The 25,752-nt window shown below is 46.0% G+C and overlaps 1 protein-coding gene across 1 annotated transcript in view; it reads left to right on the top strand.

Annotated features, from left to right (window-relative positions):
- Window positions 1-25,752, top strand: part of SSPN (sarcospan) — a 338,414-nt gene that overhangs the window by 176,938 nt on the left and 135,724 nt on the right. The window contains exon 2 of the mRNA XM_086920254.1: window positions 9,590-9,676. Within this exon, the coding sequence (XP_086776380.1) occupies window positions 9,590-9,676 (87 nt within the window). The remainder of the gene's footprint in view (window positions 1-9,589; window positions 9,677-25,752) is intronic.

Genomic DNA, 25,752 nt, shown 5'->3' with positions numbered 1-25,752 from the left:
TTGCGTGAGAGTCTTTAAGTGAGCCTCCCGTAAGTGGATCGAGTGGTTAAATTGGTTCATATCCCTCCAAAGCGCTGACCATTCGGCGTCCATGACATCCCTTCCCACCATCTTCTCCCATTGCTCCATATATCGTGGCCTAGGTGACAATTCAGATTGAAGCAGTAACTGATATAGGAAGGAGATGGCTCCCTTCATGGTGGGCGTCCTTAGCAGAAAAGCCTCAAATTTCGAGGGAGGCCTCGTGGCTTCCTCCTGCACTCCTGGCAACGTGGCCCAATGTAGCAATTGGACATGCCTATACCTATCAGTCTGCGGCACCTGGTAGTCCCGCATGCAGTTAGCAAAGGTCAAAGGATCAGAGCCATGAAACAGGTGAAGCAGCGCCCTGCACCCACCCTCCCTCCATGCATCAAAGGGTCCCTCGTTGAGCGCCGGTGGAAAGGCCGGGTTGAAATGCAATGGTGTGAACGGAGATGGGAAGGTTGTCCACCGCTCATCGCCAGCCAGGGTGTCCCAGACCTTCAGCGTAGTGCCCGTGGGGGTACTGATGTAGGCATTCAAGGGGCGGTCTTTCTTCGGCTTCCAGGCTAAATCCCAGATGGACCGACCCGCCACGCTCCAGTGCATATACAGCCAGTGTTTTTCTGATAGCTGCTGCGACCATTCCACCATGACCCTCAATTGGGCAGCCTTATAATAGAGGTGCAGGTCCGGGAGACCAACCCCACCCACCGACCGAGGTCGGCGCATAACCGTGAAGGGCAGACGGGCTCGGCCCCCTTGCCAGATAACTTTCAGTATCTGCGTTTTGAGCTGTCGGAAGTAGGCACTATCCAGCGGAATAGGTAAGGCCTGGAACAGGTATAAATATTTGGGGAGAAGGACCATTTTAATCGCATGTATCCTACCTAACCAGGACAGGAATTTAGGTTTCCACCTCTCCAATTCTGCTCAGGTCTTCGTCAGGAGGGGCGGGAAGTTGGCCGCGAACAGCTTACCCACCGTCGGAGTCAGGTGTACACCCAGATAAACAATCGAACCAGAAGCCCATGCCAGTGGGGTCAACGCCCGTACTTGAGCCACGTCAGATTGCGATAAAGTCAGATTCAAAATGTAAGACTTGCCATAGTTAACTTTAAATCCCGCCACACCCTCAAATTCAAGCAAAATTTCCCTAACGCAGGGTAATGAACCAGCCGGATCTGCCACCGAGAGCAGGACGTCGTCCGCGAAGAGCGAGATTTTATGTTGCTCTCCCGTGAACGGTATGCCCTTCACACCTTCATGTTCCCTCACCGCCATCGCCAGAGGCTCAATACTGAGCGCGAATAGCAAGGGAGAGAGGGGACACCCCTGTCTGGTGCCCCACGAGTGTGGGAAGAAGGCCGATAGGTGGCCATTCACCGCCACTCTCGAGCGTGGGCTGCAAAAGTTCGCCTTTACCATAGTGATGAATTTGTCAGAGAAGCCAAAGGCCAGAACCGTATTAAACAGAAAGCCCCAGTCCACTCGGTCGAAGGCCTTCTCCGCGTCCAGGCCCACCAGCACAGCCGGTATGCGGAACCTGTCCGCTTTTTCGATGAGGTGAACCACTCTACGGGTATTATCGTGGGTCTGGCGACCTTTAATAAAGCCAGACTGGTCTGGGTGAATAATCGCCGGCAGCAGATCCTGTAGGCGGCCCGCCAGAATCGCCGAGTATAGTTTTGCGTCGATGTTAAGTAAGGCTATGGGGCGAAACGAAGCACAATGCTCCGGGTCCTTCCCTGGTTTCGGCAAGACCGTAATCACCACCTCGGCCAGAGTCCCTGTGTTCATTCCAGACGACGCCATATCATTAAAGAGAGCAACTAAAAAGTCACACAGCTCGGTAGCATACGTCTTGTAAAAGACCGCAGTGTAACCATCCGGACCCAGGGCCTTGTGTAATTTCAAATTTTTGATGGCGGAGAGAACCTCTTCTCTAGAAATTGGTGCCTCCAATAGGTCGTTCCATTCTCTAGATACTCGGGGTAACGGCAAACGTCGTAGGAACTCCCTCTGTGTTTCCGCAGCCAGGTTGTCACCCGTATACAACTCCGCGTAAAAACGTCCAAAAATGTCCGCCTTCGTTCCGTCTCGGTGTTGCAACACACCTGCAGCATCTCTGATCCCTCCTATGTATTCCCGCTCCCTCCTATCCCGCAGTTGCCGCGCCAGATGTTTACCAACCTTGTTACCGAATGAATATGATTGTCGCCCCAGTCGCAAAAGTGTGAGCTCGGCCCTATTGGCATAGTGCGCCTTTAATTTGCCCCTCACTGCCGTCAGCGGGCGGAGAGTCGCCCTCGAGGGGTTGAGTTTGTGAGCACGTTCGAGCTCGACCACCTCAGCCTCCAAGGCCTCACGTTCCTTCCTCCGCAGGGCGTTAATCTGCGAATTGAGTCCCAGGCATGTGCCCCTGATCGTAGCTTTAAAGGCGTCCCATGTGGTCGACAGTGAGGTGTCCGACGGGGGATTAAGGTCAAAGAATTCTCTGATAGCGAGTCGCAAGGCTTGATTAGATATATCGTCCCTGATTACCGACGCCGGGAAATACCACTTCCGATGCGATGCACCAGTTGGCGACCAACGAAGGTTAAGCACCAAGAGATTGTGGTCCGAAACAGAGATTGGAAGAATGGCGGCATCTACCACGTTCCCGCGTAGGGATTGGCTAAGGAAAATGAAATCCAAACGGGAATAGGAATGATGCACATGGGAGAAAAATGTGTAATCCTTTGTGGTAGGGTGGAAAAACCGCCAACCATCAACTAGTCCCAGCTCCCCCACCCCTTGCTGTGTCGAAGCAGAAAACACTCCCGTGCCCGCCCTATGGCCCCCTGAGCTGTCCAAATCCTTGTCCCACACCAGATTAAAATCCCCCAGCAAGAACAAATGACCCTCTGCAAAGTCCCCAACCTTCAACAACAGATCCTGCAAATACTTATTCTGACCTACGTTGGGTAAATACACCACCACAAAAGTGCACAGTCGACCTTGAATAAGCCCTTTGACCATCAACCAACGGCCCTCCTTATCGTGACGTACCTCCACAGGTTGAAAGTGCAGCGCAGCTCGGAAAAGGAGTGCCACCCCCCTGTGTTTCGTAGCGGCGGAAGACCTATAAATAATGGGATAAGCCTTATGGCGGAGCCGCATCTCATCTCTCCGTGCTAAGTGGGTTTCTTGCAACCTCACAATGTCAAGGTGATGATCCACTACATATTTCCACACCTTCTGCCTCTTCTGTGGCGAATTCATGCCCTTAACATTCCATGTCCCAATGCTAATCGGCATTACAGAGATGGACCCAAAGAATCTCTCCTGTCACTCCAGTTGTCCCCCTCCCCATACACAGACAACCCCCGATCCAGGGGATGCCCAGGGGGTCCGCCACTCTCCCCCCTCCACAATCCAAAGCACGCCAGCCAACCACAACAATGTTATCCACGATGCCATTTCGCACGCACACCCGCAGCCATCCATCCAGCAGTCCCCCATTCCCACCGTCATGGGACCCCCCAACACCCCAAACTCCCCAACTCCCACCCCCCCAGTCGAAAAACAACCAATAGCAAGAACAAAATCAAAAGTGTGAAAGCAAAGACAGTACTGATCGTGTCCAGAAGACCGGCGTCCGCAAGGGGCCTTCCTTTCAGGAAGCAGGCCGGGGGGACTAATACAATATCCCCCATGGCCACAGTCGAGGGTGTCTCCTCCAAGAGTACATTCATACCCCCAGACCAGAAGGCCAGAACCCCTCCAGCGCCGATCCATCAGCAAGAAAGAGGTCACGCCGCTCCGGAGCTTTGCTGCGTATCAGCCAATGTAGCCGAAGCCACCGATGCCACCGCGTTGCCCCGCTCCTGCAAGCTGGTAGTGAGGTCCGGTCCCTGCCGATCAGGGGAAGCGCCCACCCTGTGCCAGGAAGACGAGCGGTGGCGCCTCCGAGATGGAGAAGTAGTTGCTTCCTGTGAAGGCGGTACGTCCTCCAGGCCCAGAAGGTCCTTTGCCACCTGGAGCGAGCGAATCTGTGCGAGACGATTCTGCCACCGAAAGATGATTCGAAATGGATGCCCCCAGGAATAAGCGATGCCACGCTCTCTCAGAAAGGCAGTCACCGGGCGGAACTCCCTTCTTTTCCGCAGTGTGGAGGCCGCTAAATCTTGATACAGCTGAGGACGGTGGTCCCTGAACTGCAATGACGTGATTGCCCTGGCCTTGCGGAGGATACGCTCTTTCACCTGAAAGTCATGGACACATACAAGAATATCAGGAGGGGGCCCCCTCCCGCGCCTGGGCAACCCCACTCTATGCACCCTGTCCATTCGAATTTCCCGGCTATCCTCCTCGTCCAGTATCTGGAGGAACAGGTCTTTGACATATCCACGCAGGTCTCCTGCCTCACCATCCCAGGGCACAGCTCGGATATGAATGTTGTTCCTGCGTGAACGGTTTTCCAAGTCCTCCGTGTGCGTCTGTAAGTCCAGGTTCTGCTTGGTGAGGCGGATGATATCCTGCTGCAGCAAGTGCACATCGTTGGCCATACTTAGATCATGGTCCTCCAGAGTTGCCACCCTCTCGCCTATACCGTCCACATCCCTCCGCACCTCCCGTAGATCGGAGGCCAATTGCGCGCGGAGCTCGGAGATGTCTTCCTTAATGGAGGCAAATAGTTCGGTCATAAAAGCCTTCGTCACCGGTGCTTCATCGTCCGATTGTTTCAAAGATCCACTAGCTCCAGGGGATGCCGGCGGCTAGGAAGATTTCGAAGTGCCATCCTTCCCCGGGCGCCCCTTGCGCTGCACGTTAGACATGGCGGCAAGCAGCACTCCACCCAGGCGCCACGCGGCCAGACAAGATGGCGGGCCCCGCCGCTCGACCCGGTCTAGAACTTAGGCCCGTGATCCCAATGGTCAAACCTTGAACTATAGGCCGTAGTACTTCTGAAAAACTCTCACGGCCTGCACAGCAGCCCTGGTCTTCGCTCCTTAGGCGTCACAGGTGACCAGAGTAGAGCTCAAGCTTACGGACGACCCAAAGTCCAATGGCGGCCATGAATGAATGCCACCGCTATCCAGCAGGTCGCGTCCTCCTCATACGCAGATCCGGCCTCACCGGAGCCCGCCGACCTGGTACCGCTCACCACCACCATTCTCGTTCAGGGCCACAGCCACTGCCCAGTCTCACCGCCACCGGCGTTCAGATGTCGCGGACCTCCTCTCAGCGAACACCGCCGGGCGCTATTAAACCTCCTCCGCCAAGCCTCGTGGGCCAGCTCCACGCCACAAGCTAGAGGACTCCAAGCCACCCCTGTAGCAGGATCAGCCGCCTCGCCGACTCAACGCGGTTCTCCACCTTCCGCCAGCTTCGGAGCCTCCAGGCGGGATCTCAGGAGCTCCGCCCTCTTCCTACATCGGCCGCCAAGACCCAAGAAAGGCCGGGGTCGCACAGGCCACGAATCTCAGTCAGTCTCGTGGTCGATCTTGGCGTCTCTCCGCCCCACCGACGGCACCAAACCACTCCGCTATGCCAGGGAGACTTCCGTAGCACTTTTGAAGCGAAACCGCTCCCTCAGGACCGTGCTATTAGATGCTTTGTTGGATCAGCGCCGGAGCGGCTCGGAAAGGCGTCCTACTCCGCCGCCATCTTGGCCACGCCCCTTTCAATTCGAATATTTTTAACGACCATAGCCATACAATACTTTAGCACAACACACCCACTACAATATTTAATATTTCTATCTCGTCCACGTTAAACAATATCTCACAAAGTGTAAACCGCAGCAGAAATATATCTCTAGACTTTCCGCCAGACATTTTAGCTGTGCCTAAAAATCCTTTGCCTCGGTTGATTCTCTAAAAGCTTAAGACTCCAGATACATTCCGTGCCGCCGTCTCTTCAGCTTTAAATGTCTCATAATACTATGACAAACGTAGCACAAGCATATCACAAATAGAACGTGCCTAAGCATGTTTGACATTACTTTGCAGCAAACGTAAATGCTTAAACCGAACTGCATTCGAAAACTGTTAGAGAAAATAGTTTCCACAGGCAGCTGTCAACTAGGTCTGTCAACAATAAAGCACAGAAACAAATACATTGGAAGCAGCGTGCATGTCACAGGACCTGCCTATTAATACACATGACATGGAAAGCAGCAGTAACCCACTGAGGCTTCCCTCGGGAGAATCAATGGAAACCACTCACTGTGCAGCCTAGGTGCGCCCCACTGGAGGGGCTGAACGTGGTCTGCATAGGGGTCCTCTGATCGTGCTCTTTGGGTGAGAGGAAATTACTGTGCAAACGAATATTTGGTTAGATGTATTGTCAAATGGAAACTTGGAGCCACCGTCTTTTTGAATTACTTCTCCACAAAGCAAAGCGTTAGCAGACCGGGTATTAATCCAGAGACAAGTTCGATGTGGGTGTGGTTATTACAATGAGTGGGGATGGCAGGGCAATCAGCATTGACCCAGCTATGGAATATGTGACTGTTCGCGTCGTAAACTGAGCACACATCGGTGGGGCAGCAACTGAGAGAATTGTCTGTCATTTGAAAGAAAGAAAGCCCCTCCTATAATTATATATCTTAGTTAGAGATTTAGCACCTAAAACTTCGTCCTTACCAGGCAGCTTTCTTTAATGCTTCATAACCAGGATTGCACCTCCCTCAAGGAGGTTACCCAGCAGATAAAGGTAAACAGGTCATTACATTTGCCATATGCGCCATCTATAACCATGTTTCGCTTGCATCAAATTACATACTTTCATTAAGTCTCTGAATAATATCAAAGACATTCAAGTGGCCTGCTGTGATGACAAAAGTATTTTAAGGCGGAAAGGGTGCACTCTGCGAAAGATAAAGGCCCCACTCCACACAATAATGAGGGCTGTAGTTGCCTTTGAATTAGTGTTCTGTTATGTTATGTTAAGGGTATTTGTAAAACGCACTACCACTTCAGAGGGTATCCTGGTGCTGAGCAGGTGTGTGTGCCTGGTGTTTTTTTGGACAGGGAGGTTATTCAAAGAGCCAGGCCTTCTGCTTCTTGTGGAACTATATGAGAGAGGAGGAGGTTCTAGTGTGTGTGGTGGGAGGTCGTTCCATTCTGCAGGAGTAATGTACCAGAAGGCCCAGCCTCCGAATCTGTTTCTGTGTATGTGTGAGATGTGTGTGAATAGAGTCCATCAGAGCAGAGGAGTCTGGGTGGTTGGTGGAAGGACACGTGACTGTTCAGGCACGACTGATGTTGTGTAGTGCCTTTATTGCTTGAGTGAGGAGTTTGAACTGAGGGCGTTTGTGTATTAGGAGCCAGTAGAGCTCTCTGAGGTGTGGTCTGAATCTGGGCTGCCGAGTTATAGACAGTTTGTAGTCTTCTGATGAGTTGCTTGGTGAATTGTTGATGCTAGCGTACAGGGTGTTTCCTTAGTCTAGTTTGCTGGAGATGAGGGCAGTTCATGTATGGAATGGTAAAGCAAGTGAAATGAGGGCCTCGCTCAATACTCACGCTTCAGACCAGGAACTTTCACTTTCATTCTTGTTCACAAAGTGGCTGATTGCTAAAAACATATGTCCGCATGGGAAGTAGTACTAGAGGCGTAGTCTTTTACATATAAATACATGCCTTTTTGAAGTGGCCTAAACATCTAATGCTCTACTAGTAAAAGTGCAAACAGATCACAAACAAACCTTTTTTGTAATAATTGTTCAAAGATATTCCCATACTATTCTCATTTTAGAAGATTTGAGACCAATTTACAAAGGCATGTATGAGTATGTAGAGGAGTACTATAGGAATACTACATTACTTACTCCAAAATGACTTTGAAAATATTTCTCTATGCTTAGAAATTAGTTCTTGCCGCAGATGATGACAGTTCGAATTCAGTCACGTAAGGTCGGGAAATCGCACTGAAACCGAAATGAAACCATTTCAGAACACTTTCTAGAGGCCAGAGCACAGTAACCTTTAGTGAGTGATAGAAAAGCATCCACTCCTTGATGAATATGTGTTTACCCAATGTGTGTTGCTCACAGTCAGACCCCGCTGATGTTTGTGGCTGACAGGCACAGCAAAGGAATCCAAGCTTTACAGTTGGCTCATGCACTGGTGAAACGCCAATTAATGGAAGGGAGCTGACAAATTTAATGACTTTCTAGAAAATGAGCAAAACAATTGTCCTGTCACCACCAGTGCAGGAATTTGAAAAATAGAAGGTACCCTATACCAGCAGTGCTTTAAATGGGCCAGTACTGGCTGGTATGGAGTACTGGTATGGCACTTATGCTTCAGCTCACTGAAGAAGCCCAGTACTTCCAAATGCCTCTGGTATTCTTTGAAATCCCTTTAAGAGGAGATGAGGCCTAACAGTTCACGCAGGACTGCTCTCCTGGAGTATGAAAGAAATAACTACAATGGGGTATCCCTGTGTCCCTCAGAACTTGGGTCTATATATAGAAAGTGGTTCTGTCAGGGGAAAAAATTACTTTACAACAAAAGAGTGAATCAAAGATGCAAACAAATGAAACATTGTACAGAATTAGAAAAGAAGTCAAATTATTTTTAGAAAATGACATGGCTGGGGGTCGCGTAACTAATTAGCATGGAGGAGTTACGCAATCCCCAGCTATGTAATTTTCCAAAAATAATTTTACCTCTTTTCTGATTCTGTACAATGTTTAATTTTGTATCTCCTGGGGTGTGGGCAAGGCTGATTTGTATATGATTGTTTCTATCTCTGGCGGAAAACAAAAAAGCTCAAAACAATGGAATGGAAGGCTACTCCAAGGCATACCCGTTGGTTACAAAAGCATTGGGTCAAGAATTACCATTCAACATTTTTGATATTCTCAGTCTCGGTCAAGACTTCTATGGGAAGGAAATGACCGACATACGTGGTTATTTTGGGATGGAGCTGTGTGATACTGTTTCAAACAGACAGACTATACTAGAGCAGGGAATACCGTTGAAAAAGTTCCACTTTGTCCATCACTCTCATTTATGCCCTTTCCTTGCCAGCATGTTGAAGGTTTGTAACTGGCATTGGTAAAAACGTGTGAACACTTGAAGGCTCTCACAGGTCACACGACCAAGGAGCAGTGTGATGCTAGTTCTTGTTCTGTATGGGCATCCTCTGATCTCTTGCACAGTAGCCCATACTTATAGCAGCCCAAGCCGAGACGCAAGGCCAGGCCTGAGGGAGCTTCAGCTGGTACCCAGGCCCTGGTGCACTCAAGTCTGGATCACTAATTAGCAGGAGTTTCTATCGGTTACAATGCATAACTTCGTGGCTGGGCTGAGGATACTGCTAATAGTATCTGGATACCGCAGAGCATACATTCCAACTGGGCTGTTTCAGAATGCAGGAGCCTATGTGTACCTGATGGAATTAACAAAGTATAACTAAGTCCATTATATTTCAGCATCACCTTCCATGATAAAAGCTCTTAGTGCATTGCCAAATGATGTAAACTTCTTTATAATTTTATAAGGCAGTTGTTGGTGTCAGATAAAGGTAGGATAAACCCATTGCTGACACTGACTCTTTTTGTTTTTGTTTACAGGGCTGTGTGGTGGCTCTGTTAGGACTCTGCATGGTCTGTATGACATACCAAGCTGACGAGACCACATGTTGCCAATTTGCTGTAAAGGTATGTGGAAATTACTTTGTCAACTAAATGCATCTTTGACATTTGTTGGATATGATCTGTATTTGATGTATCTTACATATGGATAAACATTTGTAGCAATTGTTTGTGTTTGAGCTTCTATTCAGTTGTTATTGTTCTATTCTGAGACACGTTTTCAGCTTAGAGGTTGTCGGGGTTCTCAGGCAACCCCCTTACTGCTTATGCTGTCACCCATACCAGCCTGTGAGTCTGAATTCAGGGATCACTCTAACAGCATTACTCTGAAAAACATGGCTGCCACTGGCTCGTGACGTCCCCTCTGTAACAAGATAAGCTTTTCCTGTCAGGCCTTTTTTCCTATTCCCCATCAAGGTTCTTCCTGGGCTCACCCCAGCGATTACCATTTAAAGCTTTCAGGACCTCGGACAAAGGCAAAATATTCTCCTTGCAGGTTGCTATGCCCTCTTCATGTGCCAGCAGCAGAAACTGATGTGAAGAAGAATTTCCACAGCGAATCTCCTCTCACCAAGGAGGTATCAATTGACCCCTGATCCAAGGCACAATCGTCCTTATCATACAAGTTCTCAGATAGGCCTTTCCCCATAGCAGCCAGATTAAAAGCATACAGCACCAGCTTCCACAGTCCCAGACCTTCCAACTTCAAAACTACATAAATGGGTTCTGCCCTTTTCATCTGCCCGGATTTTTCGTTTTTGAATCAGCTGGTTTTTAACTTTTTACTGTGGGTGAGCTTCGCAACTGCTGTCTCACCCATTGGTAATCACACTGTAAATAGACCTATGCATGTTTATCACTAGTGTCTGCCTTCCAAGATAAGCCCTCTGCGATGAAGCAAGTGTAAGGGGTCCTTAGCTGCTTACATGTGTGCACACACGCTTGAGAGGTGCACATGTGAGACTACCATTGTACACATCCTGGTAACTGAGCACAGGTAGCCTGGTGCAGATGGTACTCTGCAGGGTCAGATATTGACCAGGGAGAACCCTTATAATCTTTTTTAAGTTCAAATAGAATTTTATTAGGGTAAACAAAATTGTCATTACAAAAAGTAATATGTAATACAACAGTAGCGATAGGAATAATAAGCTAGGATAACAACAATAAGTTACATCAAATTAAAGAGTGAAGGGGAAAAAGAGGAAAAGGGGAACCAAAAAATAATAAATGAGGCTTGGGATGAAAAGTGTACACTCGATGAGGCTTTGTACTTCAGGAGACAATGTAAAAATATGCGGGAAGCTAAGTATTAAAGAAAAAGAGGGAACAAAAGGCAATTCATGGGGGTTTCGAAACCTCTTGCTGCGATGGGGGAAGGTGAGATGAGCGTTTGGAGCAATCATCCAAGTAGAGGGTAACAGGAAGCCACAAAGCATGTCTTTTCGGGGCCAGGGTAATGGGATAAATAAATGCAGTATCTAATCTATGATTATAACATACATTGAACCACCAAGCTTTAAATGTAATACCCTCAGAATTCTTCCAGTTAACAGTAATCTGTTGAAACGCAACAGCTAATAGCAAATCAATAATATGAATATTCATTTCAACTTCAGTCCAGGAAGAGGACAGTGAACCGAGGAAAATGTCAGTGATAGAGAAAGGGATAGAAGTGTGAAAGATAGAATTGATTTGATCCCATACTCTGATCCAGAATGTTTGCGTGAGAGGGCAAAGGAAAAGCATGTGAAAAAGCGTGGCATTGGGGGCGGAGCAAGACCAACAAAGGTCCGGAGTTGTAGGGAACCTTTTGTGAAGAAGAGATGGCGTGTAAAGGAGTCGATTGTAAAGAAAGAAAAGTGTTTGTGTAAGAGAAGCAGCTCTGGAAGACTTGCGAAGCTTAATCCAAATTTTATCCCATAAAGAGGTGGGCCAAGAGACTTCGAGTTCGGATTCCCACTGCGCCTCCACCGTAGTTTTAGGCCTGGGTAATGGAGGGTTGTGAAAGGAATGATAAATGGAAGACGCTGAAGGGTTGGAGCGCAATTGGGAGTGTAAAGAGGAAGCCGGTGAAGTAGAATTCGTAAGTGGAGGAGAATGAGAAAGGGAATCGTATGCGGACATGACCGCATTCTTGAGTAATATATATTTGTGGGCAAAAGAGGATGGGAGAGAGAAGGTTCGGCTTAGAACAGGGAAAGGTGTGAAGACAGAACCAGTAAAAAGTTGGGAGACCCATATTAAACCACGTTGCCTCCAAGATTTCCAGTAGAAGGGTTTGAGTTTGATAAGAATAGTGCTATTATACCAAATCGTGGAGGCGAGAAGGTCAGCGGTAGAAGAGGGAGGAGGTGGGGTGAAGGCTAAAAGTAGTTTCGTGGTGTATTTGTGGATTGGAGTGGATACAAATTGGGGTTTGCGAGAAAAGGAGAGATACTCGGCAAAGGAGAAGGGAGAGAGAGAAAGGTGCTCAAGGTTAGCCCAAAGGGGAAGAGGTTCGGTAGGATCTTTAAGCCAGATAGCGGCCTGTTTTAGAAGGAAGGCTTTATGATAAGCAGGAAAGTTTGGAAAATTAACCCCACCTTCCGCTTTGGGGAGGCGCAATCTTGATAAGGACATGCGCGGTTTCTTTCCAGACCATAAAAAGGAGGATAAGGTGTTGTTGATTTTGGCAAAAAATTTGGCAGGGATGGAAACGGGGATATTCGAAATGGTGTAGAGGACAATTGGGGAGAGCATCATCTTAATGGTGTCAAGTCGACCCCACCAGGAAAGGTATAAGGGATGCCACCTGGAGGTGAGGTCAGATAGCTTCTGAGTGCATTTAGTAAGGCATAAGGAGATAGTATCCGAGACAGAAGGGGTGATATGCAAACCGAGGTATTTTATATGGGATGGGCTCCATTTGAAGTTAGAAGCCGCAAAGTCAGGCTTAAAGGTGAATTTGGTGAGGGGTAAAATTTCGCATTTGTCGTTGTTCAATTTATAACCGGAAAGATGAGAATATACGTTAACTTCGGCAAGAAAAGCTGGGATGGAAACCGATGGGTTCGAAATGAAAAGTAAAATGTCGTCAGCATAGGCAGCTAATTTGATTTGCGAATGGGGTAGAGGGAAGCCGTGAATGTTCGGATTTTGACGTAATTTAGATAAGAAAGGTTCGAGAGCAAGGTTGAAAAGAAAGGGGGATAGGGGGCATCCCTGTCTTACTCCTCTGCCAAGGTTGAAAAAGGAGGAAATTAAACCATTAGCACAGACCGCTGCTCTAGGGTTTGCGTAAAGAAAGGAGATGAGGGAAATAAAATTAGGGCCAAACCCAAACCATTTTAATGCGGAGAATAGGAATGACCATTCTACTCTATCGAAAGCCTTCTCGGCGTCAAGAGCAATTGCGGCTAGGGAATTACTGAAGCGTGATGATTTAGATAAGACATTAAAGAGGAGTCTAGTGTTGTCTGAAATGAAGCGTCCTTTAACAAATCCAGATTGCTCAGGGCCTAGGAGTTCTGGGAGAAAGGAGTCTAATCTGATGGCTAAAGATTTGGCATATATCTTGTAGTCAATGTTGACCAATGATATCGGTCTGTAATTCTTACAGTGTTGAGTGTCTTTCCCCTCTTTTGGTATAATACAAATATAAGCATCAGAAAAAGTGCCTGAAGAGGCTCCGTTAGTTTTAAAAGACTCCAAAAGGTGAAATAATTTGGGCAACAGAAGAGTGGCAAAATGTTGATAAAATTCGACAGTGAAACCATCAGGGCCTGGGGCTTTGTCTTTCTTAAGAGATTGAAGTGCTGTGTGTAATTCCTGAACGGCCAGGGGAGTTTCAAGGGAGGTTAGGTCAACGGGAAAGTTAGAGGGAGGTTGAATGCTTGTGAAGAAAGTGGAAAGAGAGTGATCAGAAGGTTGCGTGCCAGAAGAGTAAAGTGTGGAGTAAAAGCGGGAAAATTCCTCTAAAATATCCGCATCTTTATGTTGCAGAACTAAATTAGCATCAAAAACAGATTCAATATTCAGCTTATTTTGTTTAACCTTCAAATAGTTAGAGAGAACTTTCCCCGCCTTATTCTTCCCACCATAAAATTTCGAGCTGGATTTCAATAAGTACAATGATGCATCATCAGTAGACTGTTTGTTATAGTTCATTTTCGCATTAACAAGAGCTGTTGAACTTTCCTGTGTGTGGGAGGTATAAAAGGCATGTTCCAGAGCTTTGATCTGAGATAAAAGATCATTGGTGCGTTTACGGGCAAGGCTACGCTTTGTAGCAACATGTCTGAGAATAAAGTCTCTGGCTGCAGCTTTATAAGCGTCCCATATAGTGTGGGTAGCTAAGGAAGGGGTATCATTTATAACAAAAAATTCGGTGGTAAACTCAATAAAGGAGGCCGTAAATTTGGGATCAAGAAGGAGGGCATTATTGAAACGCCACCGTTTGGGACCAGTGGATTTGGGTAAGATGTCAATGTTGATCAGAACTGGGGCATGATCCGAAAACACAATGGGGCCTATTTCAGCTTGGGTGAGGGATTGGGATAGGTGGTGAGAGAGAAAAATATAGTCAATACGTGACTGGGATTGGTGAACAGGGGAATAGAATGTAAATTCTTTGCTGGTTGGGTTGCAGAGTCGCCAGGCGTCTATTAGTTTGTGCTGATAAATGGCGTTTGTGAAGAGCTTATGGGATTTATTAGGGACAAAAAAAGCTTTGGAATTCCTGTCTAAAAAGGGATCTAGCGGCAGGTTGCAATCGCCTGCTAGAATAAAGTTGTCTTCAATGCATTGAGTAATACGAGAGGCAAATGCGCTCCAAAAAGTAGGGTTTCCACCTGTGGGGGCATAAACATTAAGCAAGGAAAAAGGGACACCTTTAGAGGAAAGTTTAACATATAACCATCTACCTTCGGGATCCGATTCAGAATGCAATACAGAGTGAGAAAAGGACTTTCGAACTAGCAAAACAACACCATTTCTTTTGCCATCACCAGGAGCTGAAAAAACCTTTCCCACCCAACCTCTTTGGAGCTTAGCAGCGTCAGTATCAGATAAATGGGTTTCTTGAAGAAAGGCAATATCTACATTCAGTTTAGCTAAATGGGAAAGGATCTTTTGTCTCTTGATAGGTGAATTTAAACCTTTAACGTTCCAAGAAACAATGCGCACTGACATTAAGAATAATTAAAGAGAGAGAATGCAAATAAGAAATGGAAGAAAGCCTCATATAAGTCGAGAAAGGAGGGACATGAGAAAAAAGAAAAAGAAAGTCTGAAGAAGAGAAGGACAGATATAAGAGAATGAGAGAAGACAGTGGAGAGGAGGGGCGCTGGGAAATGAAAAGAAAATTGTGATCAGAGGATAAAAGTCAGCTGAGCAGAAGAGAACATAAGGCAAGAAGAGAAGTAGGCCATAAATTTTGGAAAAAGAAGATAAGTTGGAGAGAACCATGGAATGTTACACAAGAGTAAAGAGGGTGTAGCAGAAAGTTGCAAAGTGAAACTAGAAAAAGGGAGGAGGTGTAGAATGACAATAAGAGAATGGAATATTAGGATCAAAAAGAAGAAGAAGAATGGTTTGTAAGAGAGTGATGTTAAAGGATGAAACAGAAGCATGTCAACAATGGAAGAGGGAGAAAAAAAAAAATAGGTCGATACTTACAAGGGATCGTGGGAAGTGGATACGTTCAGAGGACTGAACACAAGGGGAAAAATGGAGATGAGAGGAGGGGGGGAAGACCAACCAACGGCGGGTAGGTAAACGGGGCCACAAGACGTCCAACCGGAGAGACGTGACGGAACATAGGGAGGTGTTCTGCGAAAGGAAAACAATAATATTAGAATCAGGTGAACGACGTATTTCCAGGTACATAAGGAAAAGGGATCAAGGAAAAGACAAGATTAAACAGTTGAGTAACTGATGTAAATATATAATTTACCGTCTTAATTTCTATGCAGGTAAGTACTTAATCAATAATAACTCAAATCGGAAAGAAAAAAACAGAGTCCGTGGTGTTAGAGTTCTTAGGGGTTTTATTCCTCAAAAAGGAATGGTCAGGACCATTATATCATGTTCTTCCCACCACAGGGGTGGAAGAAGGGATAGAGCGCGCTGCATTTTATTGACAGTACATAGCTTATATACTTAATTTACAGCATAGAAAGCAATGCAGTAGGCGTAACAGCTGAGAGAAGACAAGATAACAGTATCCACGTGTTACTAGTACGTAATCAGAAGGCGTGGACTAGGCGTGAACTGGAGGTGTGTGCTAGAAACGTCACAGGTAGGTGTCACAAAAGGGTGGCACTAACAGAAATGTTGTAATGTCAGCAGAAATCGGAAGCTTGGATGCGCGCGCAGCTACATGACGTGTGATTGACGTGAGACTGGAGGGTGCAGGGGGCTTGACATTTACACTGACGGAAAGAGACAGAAGTCTGACATGTCAGATCAACTTGTACTTCTATCATATCTGATATCTGATGTTTGGGAACCATATTATCTGGACGGAAAAGGTCTCTGGGGCAGAAGCTATTCTATACTGACTGTGAGTGCGTGTATATGCGCCTGGGTGTCTGCATGAGAAGCGTGGGGCATGGGGCCTTCCATGGGAGCATGGTAACAGAGGCTATGAATTACTTGCACGGAGACAGGTTGGCCCTTTGCTCTGCAGATGAGGGGGATGTTTACTGAAGCTAGTAGGCAGGAATGTATTTTCGAGGAGCGGAACAGATAACTCGAAGGTTATAGTCAGTCTTGGCAGGCAGCAGGCTGGGCTGAGCGCGGTGGGCCGCACTGGAAGTAAGTCAGAGTTCACGGGTACAGAGGCAGCCTGGGCTGAGGCTTTCAGAGTCAGAAGCCAGAAAAATGGCTCGATGGCAGAAATTCAGGGCCTACTTTGCCAGAGCTGAAAAACGTGTAAGGTACATTACAAAAAGACGTTGGCATAGCATACTTAGGAACGGACTATTTAACCCATTCAGGGTGGGTCTGAAAGAGGACATGTTAACGTTGGACGCAAATGTATTTGTGTCTTCATAGCTGGCAAAGGAGGGAAGTTACATGCACTTTAAGCTGGTACATGGAGACGGTGGGGTACGCGCTAGGGAACACAACTTGACCATAAAATTTATATTTCCTCATTCCCTCCTTGTTCCCTATGGACCCTTCATGATATATCGATCCTCATGAATCGATCAGTTTGTTCTTGTAACATCATTTGCTCTTCTTTCTTTCTTTTACGTTTTGAAAGGAAACTGGAATGTTCAATACATGAAGTGGCACACAGTCCACAAATCGCTGGCCCACACTGTAAGCACAGGCAGCAACTGAATACTAGGACTAGGCCAATGCCTAGGAATGATAGGATCTTCCATCCCCAAGCGGTTAACGTTGTCCAGAACCAACCGGACCAAGTCCAGGTGCCTGGATTCTGATGTATCTGATTTGCAATTTTATGAAGACGTGTAATAGCTTGATATACAGATGGTGCGTTTTGTGGAATGAAAACACAGCAACTTGACCCGATGACCTTACAAGCTCCGCCTCTATCTGCCAAGATGACGTCAATAACAAGACGATTCTGAAGGACAACAACCCGCATGGCGGACTGTTCTTCGGTTAAGTTACCTAGGGCGGAGGCAGTTTCATTCACTACTGCTTCAAGTGTTCTAGTTAATCTGCGTATTAATTTACTATTTTGGACAGGGCCTAAAAAGAAAAAGAATCCTTTATTAAAATCGGTGTATTGCTCCCATGCCGTTTCAGTATAGTCGACAAGTGAGATATCTCTTCTGAGTCTATTCTTTACTATATTTGTATTTCTGTGATAATCAGGAGGAGCTAGAAAAACAGGTGGCAGAAGGAATGCAATATAACAGGTACCATCCCAGTCGGGAGGTAGGCGTATGTATGCGGTATGACCACAAACAAAATAGGAATGACTGATAGCTTTAAAGGACGATTTACCATAATCACTGAATTCGACCACAGTAGTACATTTACTATGACCTAAGTGTACTGAACCTTTCTTCCTGACACATAATTCACCAGTGACGGGTAATACTGACATAGCGGGCAGAACTGGTGCAGCTTCGGATTCAACAGTAAGAATCATAAGGTTAATTGTGTAATTTCCTAGTCCATATACTTCATTTTCTAGATCAGTTCCTATTCTAATGGGGAGTCCCTCCTTATCCGGGAAACAGACATCGAGCAGGACCAAGTTCAAGTTTCCCCAAACCCAGCCCCCATCGAAAACAGCAATATCCGGATCTAAGGAATTAATTATTTTAAACCATGCACCACAGGAGCCATTGTGAGTGAACGGGTACGGAAAAAGGGGCAGAGCTCCCTTATAATTCTGGTAGGGAGGGAGTCGGCCACATATCCAGCAGCTTGTAGCATTATTAGTCTGATGGGAATAATGTAGCATACTAATGAATGTGTTGTTGCGCAGCGCAAGTCTGTAAGAAAGTTCATGTGGAGGTAACTCACTAAAAGAATGTTCAGCAGATACATTGTAAGCAGATTGTTCACGCTTGAAAATAGGGTAATAGATAGGGAGAAGTATGCTTGCAACAATAATTAGAAGACTTAGAAAAAACATGATTAATAATGTCACTATACAGTGACTATGCAGTGATTTGCAGTATGTACGTTTCTTGAATTCTCTCTCTCTCTCTCTATCTCGATCTAGGGGATACATGTCAGAAACTATTTAACCGATTCACCTAGGGGAGGACTTAAACAATTAAACTGTCTGACTTGCTAGATCGGAGCTTTGATCTATATTCTTCTTGTGGAGTTTTCTCGCGTTCGGAAACTTTAGAGTCATTAGTTTTGATACAGTCTTTGGTGGGGGTGGACGAGCCTGGGTCTGGTTTCAGTTCATTGTATTTTTTGATATGGCTCGTGTGGACCCACCCCTTTCTGCCTTCCAGTTTCACTGCGGTCCTCGTTGTAAGAAGGACGGTCTTTGGCTCCTTCCAGCGGGGCTCCAGCGGACTCTTCCTGTCGAAGTTCCGTACTAAAACTGTGTCCCCAGGACGGACATCATGTGGCTTTACATCAGTGTTGTCGGGGAAAGCTGCGGCAACCTGTGAACGACATGATTGGAGTGCAGACATCAAGGAGGCAAGGTAATCTGTCAACATATTACAATCAACATCAGTAATTTTCTTAGGAATGGGCGTCCCCCACATATTTGGTGGTCTACCAAAGACCACTTCGTACAGGGATAGTCCTGATCTCGAGTGGGCTACCATCCTCATATAGAACAGTGCCACTGGCAGGGCGACTATCCAGTCGACCCCTTTCTCTTGACATATTTTAGCAAGGCGTGTCTTTAATGTCTGATTATGCCTTTCTACAAGGCCTGCGGCCTCGGGATGTCGGACACAATGGAATCTCCACTGGTATCCTAACAATAGGGAAACCTGCTTCATTAATTCGGATGAGAATGGCTGACCGTTATCTGAGTACACGACACGAGGCAAGCCGTACCGTGGGAAGAATTCACGAACCAACTGCCTGGCAGTGGTCGGAGCAGTGTAATCTGAGACTGGGTATGCTTCGGTCCAACGGGACAGTGCACAAACAATTACGAGGACATATTTGAATCCTCGACAACAGTCCATCTGGATATAATCCATCTGGAGTACTTCAAAAGGGTGATCGGGAAGATGAAATCCACCTTGCTCTACAGGGACGCTTTTACCTGGATTGAACTGACAACAGATCATGCAAGTACGCACTTTCTGTTTTGCTGCTGCTCATAAGTGTTTATTGCTCCAAAGATTTTGTAAACTGTCTAACATCGCTTTTTCTCCTAGGTGTGCTGGACTATGTGCTGTATTAATCATGACTTGAACCATAGAATCAGGGAGAAACCATGTAGATTTTCCCTTCGTCATCCAGCCTTGATCTGTCTGGATCCCTCCTAGTTCAGTCCATTTCTTTATTTCATCTGGAGTAGCATGTGCCTGAATATCGATTACATCTAGTGTGGGATCCCTGACTGTCATGCAATTTGTCGGTCCTATTGTCTTTGTCACATCCGTTGTCTGAGTGTGAGTCAGTGCTGTATGTTTTGCTGTCTGATCTGCCAGGTCGTTACCCTGGGAAACAGAATCTGTAACTTTAGTATGTGCTTTACACTTCATGACGGATATGCCAGAAGGCAGATGTATTGCTTCTAACAGCGCTTGAATGAGGGGACCATGTTGGATCTTGGCACCATGAGAGGTCAGAAAACCTCGTTCTTGCCATAACATGCCGAAGTCGTGTACAACTCCGAACGCATAACGGGAATCAATATATATATTAACATTTCTGTTCTTGGCTAGAATACAGGCTCGGGTCAGAGCAATAAGCTCTGCCGCTTGAGCAGACAGTGTGTCAATACGATGTGTTTCTTTTACTTCGGTTTCAGTGGTCACGGCATATGCGGCCACTAATTCTCCTGTACTTGTTCGCATACATGAACCATCCACATAAAGTGTCAGGTCGGGATTTGTCAATGGAACATCTGTTAAGTCTCGTCGGGGCTTTGTTACTGCATTAATTATTTCTATACAATCATGCGGGGCTGGATCTGTCATAATTGTAGGTAACAGTGTTGCGGGGTTCAGAATGCTGCAGCGTCTGATTTCTATGTGTGGTTGGAATAGCGTCAATTCGTAACCTGTCAGTCGTGCTATAGTCAAGTGTTGAGTCTGGGTTCTGTTTAAAAGAACTTCTACAGAATGTGGAACTTGTACTGTTAACTGATGTCCTAAAACAATTGAATCGCTCTGTCTAATTGCTAATGCTGTTGCTGCTACTGACTTTAAGCACGCAGGGAGTGCCTGGGCTACTGAATCCAATGTACTTGAAAAATAAGCGCAAGGCTTATGTGAACCTGCTTGATCTTGAGTGAGGACAGACAATGCTGTACCATCACGTTCTGTAACAAAAAGTGTAAACGGTTTACTGTAACATGGTGTCGCTAAAACTGGTGCTTGACATAATGCTTTCTTTAGTTCCTCAAAGGCTTGTGTATGTTCCTCAGTCCAAGGGAGGACAGTCGAAGTCGCTGCCTCCTGTGTCGTTAACTGGATGAGTGGTTTAGCTAGAAATGCATATTGAGGAATCCATTGTCTGCAGTACGAGGTGAGGCCTATAAAGGCCCGCACTTCCTTTTGTGTCTGGGGTCGTGGCATATTTACAATTAACTGAATGCGATCGGGAGTGAGCTGTCTCCCCACTTTGGACAGCAAGTGACCCAAGTACACAACTTGCTGAACACAGAATTGCAGCTTCGAAGGAGACACCTTGTGTCCCTTGTCGGCCAGAAAATGTAAAACTGTCAGTGATGCTTGTTCACATTCGGGCTCACTTCGTGCGGTGATCAGCAGATCATCGACGTATTGCAGTAAAGCAGTGTTAACTGGCATTTGAATACAATCTAGTTGTCTTTTCAGTGCTTGACTATAGATGCTGGGGCTTTCTGTGAATCCTTGAGGTGCGCGGGAAAATTTGAAACTTCGTCCATTTAAACTGAATCCGAAGAGATATTGGCTCTCTGGATCAATAGGTACACTAAAGAAGGCGTTCTTGAGATCAATTACAGTAAAGAACGTTGCTTCTGAATCAATAGCAGTCAATAAGGAAGAGATATCGGGGACCACAGGGTACTGTGGTACAATACATTTATTCAGCTCTCTTAGATCAATCACCAGCCGATATACTGGCGGTGCATTGGGATCAGTACGTTTAAGAATTGGAATGATGGGTGAATTACAGATATTGGAGTCGGTCTCTACGACCACTCCTTGGGCAATGAGCTCTTCAATGATTTCCAGTAAAGCCACTACAGCATCGGGTGGTAACTTGTATTGTCTGATTCGTGGTAGAACAACTCCTGTCTTGAGTGTAACACGGTATGGTGTGATATGCATACAACCTACATCAGTTGGGCCTGTTGCCCACAAGTGATCTGGTACATTTTTCAATCTGACATCGAATTCTCGTAAAACATAATGACCCTTGAAATCCCGCAGAAAGAGTCTAACCCCCTCCGGGGAACAGCAGATTATGGCTCCTAAAGCCTTCAATGTTTTAATTCCAAACAGATTTTCTGGGCATGATTTCGTAAGTAGCAAGTCTGTAACTCGTGATAATGGACCCACAGCCAGGGGGACTGGTTCAGATACTTCATTTACAATGGGCTGTCCTGAAAAACCAAGGGAAACATTCTGTGAGCCTGAGAGGGGTGCCCCTGGGACTTCATTATGGCTGATCGTTGTGCGGCTTGCCCCTGTGTCAATTAAAAACTTTCTATCTTTTCCCAATACTTGACTGTGTACATAAGGACCCTCTTGATCTACAGGAATTTCAATAAGAGGCAAGCCAAATTCCCTCTCTAGGCTGTTTCATGTGTATCGTTGATACTCTGGATAAGCAGATTGGGCATACTGGTACATCTGTTGGGAAACTTGTTGAGTCGAAGCGGTGGGCTGTGGTACCGCTACTGTCTGTGCTGTATGAGATGAAGCATGCGTAGGCTGTGTGTTCTGCATGGGCTGTACATTCTGTGGAGTCTGTTGCTGGACTTGATCTTGTCTTGGTGGATGCGGTCTTTCTTTAGTTTTACCTGTTGCTATATTATGTTTCAGAACTGGACATTCATGTACGTAGTGACCTGGCTGCTTACAATAGTTGCATGTCCCTTTAACGGGAGCTGCAGAATGATTTGTCTGGGTCGTACCCTTTCTGTTTCCGTCGGTGTGTACCGACTGGGCTACTAACATTTTCATTTTCGTGTCTTTCATATGTTTCTGTTCCTGATCTTGTTCCTCTCTAATTCTATTCTGATGGTATTGTAACATTTGTAACATCTGGGATGGCGTATTTGCTTGCCACGTACTCTCAACCTTGTATACTCGATTCTTGACTGCTAACAGGGAATTCTCAACTAACTTGGATACAAAAAGATGCGGGTACGACTCGCTACTTGGTTTAAGACCACTATTAATAATAAAACATTTCTCGAATCTTGAATAAAAGTCACTAGTATCTTCGTCGGGTTTCTGTTTACATGCTGAGATTGCATCCCAGTCTTCTTTTCTAGTTGTCAATAACCTTGGCAGAACCTGTACTATCAAACCTGGTAATGCTTTAGTTTTTTCCCCAAGGCCTACCCCTGGGACACGTTTGTTCTCTTCGTCTTCTATTTCTGCCCATGCAATCTTTTTGTCTCCCACCTCCCATTCCTTTTCCTTTAATTTCTCGTAGATGCCCGTGGGCAGCAGTACCTTTAACATTTTCATGATATCTTCGTATGTGTAATCCCCCATCAGTAACATGTCCTTAAGATCTCTGTGAAAACCTGCAGGGTCTTTATCATGGCAGGGTACTAGTTTCTTCATTTCTAACAGTTCTAACTTAGTCAGTGGCGTGTGTACATACACGCGTTTCAAGACATTATCCTCACCCATAACTGGATGTACTTCCCGTAAGGGGTTCTGACTTTCAATGCCACTCAGGCGTTGCATGTGATACATTTTCCTTTCTGGGGGCGGAGCGGGAACATATTCAGAGCTTACAAAAGTGTTATATCTGTGTCGTTGTTCTAGAATTATTTGTATTAACTTGGTACTTAGACCTCTCCATCTATCCATGAGTAGTGCTTCTAATATTTCGGGTAAGGGGCCTGGATCAGAATGTTGGTTTCTGTATTTCGTGAGAAGGTGCTGAATCATGTATACACCTGCTAATTTCTGCTCGTCTGGGGAAAGATTCAGAAATGTCTGTGCTATCGTGTCATCATTATATATGTCAGGATTTTCAGACCATAATATGGCTGACCGAGCTAGTTCTTGTTCATCCATAGAATAGAGTACGTGGTACCCCACTCTCTCTCGGAGTCTTTTATCAGTTTCCTGGAACTGATGTTCAGAAGAATTCGGGTTGGTTAAGGCAGACAGAAAAACTCTCTTGCTTTCTGGACGAATACCTTTCCTAAGGTAAGTTCCTTTACCTACATACGCTATAGTATCTGTAGTCTTTTCTGATTCTTCAAGTTCTTCTTCCTCCTCGGAGGAAGCCTTTTCTTTCTCTTTTTGGTGTATTTCTATCACTGTTTTTTTAATTTTCTTGTACATACTGGCTATGCAAGTCCCCTTATCATGTTTTCCTTCAGATATATTTTGACCCCACTTGTTTAGTGCATCTAATTCACTCTGATCTGTCCCAGGCCTGTCTCGTTCTCTTATTAGGCAATTTATGAAAAAACGTAGTATCTGTGCTTGGACATCAACTTTCTGACGATCCATGGCATCCTGAATACTGTCAGGGTCTTTCCCAGTCTGAATAAACTCATATATTCTATCTAGGCGTTCCTTCATTCCTGCATAGCACAGCAGGAAATCAGTAGCAGATCTTAACCATAATGATGCCATCATCATTATATCGTCTTTACCGGGTACTGGATCATATCTGCAAACTGAAAGGTTTTCTTTGAATATGTCAAGGCGGGGTGACTTGAACGCAAAAGAATTCCGCAAATCCCCGAGCTGTAACCTGCGTGTTAATGGCGGGGTGTGAAGACCCCCAGTCGCACCCCCTGAGGCGGAAGCTTGAGCATTATCTCTCTGTGGAGTCTGTACCTGAACTTGAATTTTTCTTTTAGTAGGATCAGGTAGAAGGGGTTTCGGTAGATCAACTTTAGGTACGGGAAGTGGTGGAGGTGGTGGAGCAGCAGTATTCTGTTGTGGTACTGGCGGAATATGATCTTGGGGCGGGTTACCACCCCCGTCCCTGTCGTTGGGCAGGGCGCGGACAGGCAGATTGGTGTAAGCGGGTACTACATCCTCTAGGTAGGAATTCAGGAATATATCTTTAGTGGTCTTATGCATTACTTTAGTTGGAACTAATGGTGGCGGCAGATTTTTCGGTATTTCTGAAATGGCCTCAGGCGAACCTTCGGCCGCGAGATACATACCGTTTACGAGGTTATTTCGTGCGCGGTCTACTTGCTCTGTTTTTACTCGGATCCCCTCGGTAACTAACTCGTTTTCTTGGGCCTTGTCTGATTCTCTAAGTCTGTCTTCTCTACGTAGTGCTTTTTCAGCACGCTTATGTGATTCCTTACGCCAAAACTCTATGGCGTCTTTCTGAGATTGTCTGGCTTTCTTTTTCCATAGTGCTTCTTCTACCTTCATGATGCACTCGGCATCCCATGTTCCGGTAACAGGCCATCTGTGTCTTTTGTCTAGATGTTTAGTATAGTCGGCCCATAAATCTAGATACAATATGGCATCTAAGCCATGCTTGTGGTACATGAAGTTTCCTGGAGTGTCCCTAGGGGGGATAGGAATTGCTTCCTCTAGTATCCCTTTCCTAGTTCCTATCTGCTTTAACTTGTTAAAAAACGGCATCTTGTTTACTTAATACTGAATGCTCAACCCTAACTACTTAATACTGAATACAATTAGTTATACAAAAACACAATAATGCACATTAAAAACAGTCACACTCATACCACGACATTAATCACATGAAAGGACATTTGAGACATATATCACTACCCTATATAACGGATGTACTGCTAAACAGCACAGATACACTGCTAGAACGGCGCAGAAACTTGAATAACGGATGTACTGCTAAACAGTACAGATACACTGTCTAAAAACAGTGCAGACCGGACTTGTGTACCCAAACCCGTCTAGATACGTCCCAGCAATGGTACTCACCGGGAAGCACGGAAACTGAAGGCCTCGGAAAACTCGACTGGACTGGACTCGACACTTCGGGAGACTTCGGAAAACTTCGGAAAACTTCGGAAAACTGGTGGGCCTCTTGACACCGCGGACCTTGCTTCTTTCGGCTAGGCTCTGGTCGGGATCCTCCGCACTCCTCACCGCCTCGTCTGGGTACTGATCGCAGTCTTCGTCACCTCCGTGGGCCAGAAGGAGATGCAGGAAATCCTGCCGGTACGCGTAGTTTCCGTCTAACTGATGGCAGGGGACAGAGCTTGCAACGCACCAACCGGCGCGTGAGGTGGGGGAGGGGTCCCTGTTCGGGCGCCAAAATGATGTAAATATATAATTTACCGTCTTAATTTCTACGCAGGTAAGTACTTAATCAATAATAACTCAAAT

This window comes from Lissotriton vulgaris, chromosome 1_1 (genome assembly GCF_964263255.1).
Source record: "Lissotriton vulgaris chromosome 1_1, aLisVul1.2, whole genome shotgun sequence".
Lineage (NCBI taxonomy): Eukaryota > Metazoa > Chordata > Amphibia > Caudata > Salamandridae > Lissotriton > Lissotriton vulgaris.
The sequence above is the reverse complement of the archived record's forward strand: the minus strand, read 5'-3'. Positions and strand labels throughout refer to the sequence as shown.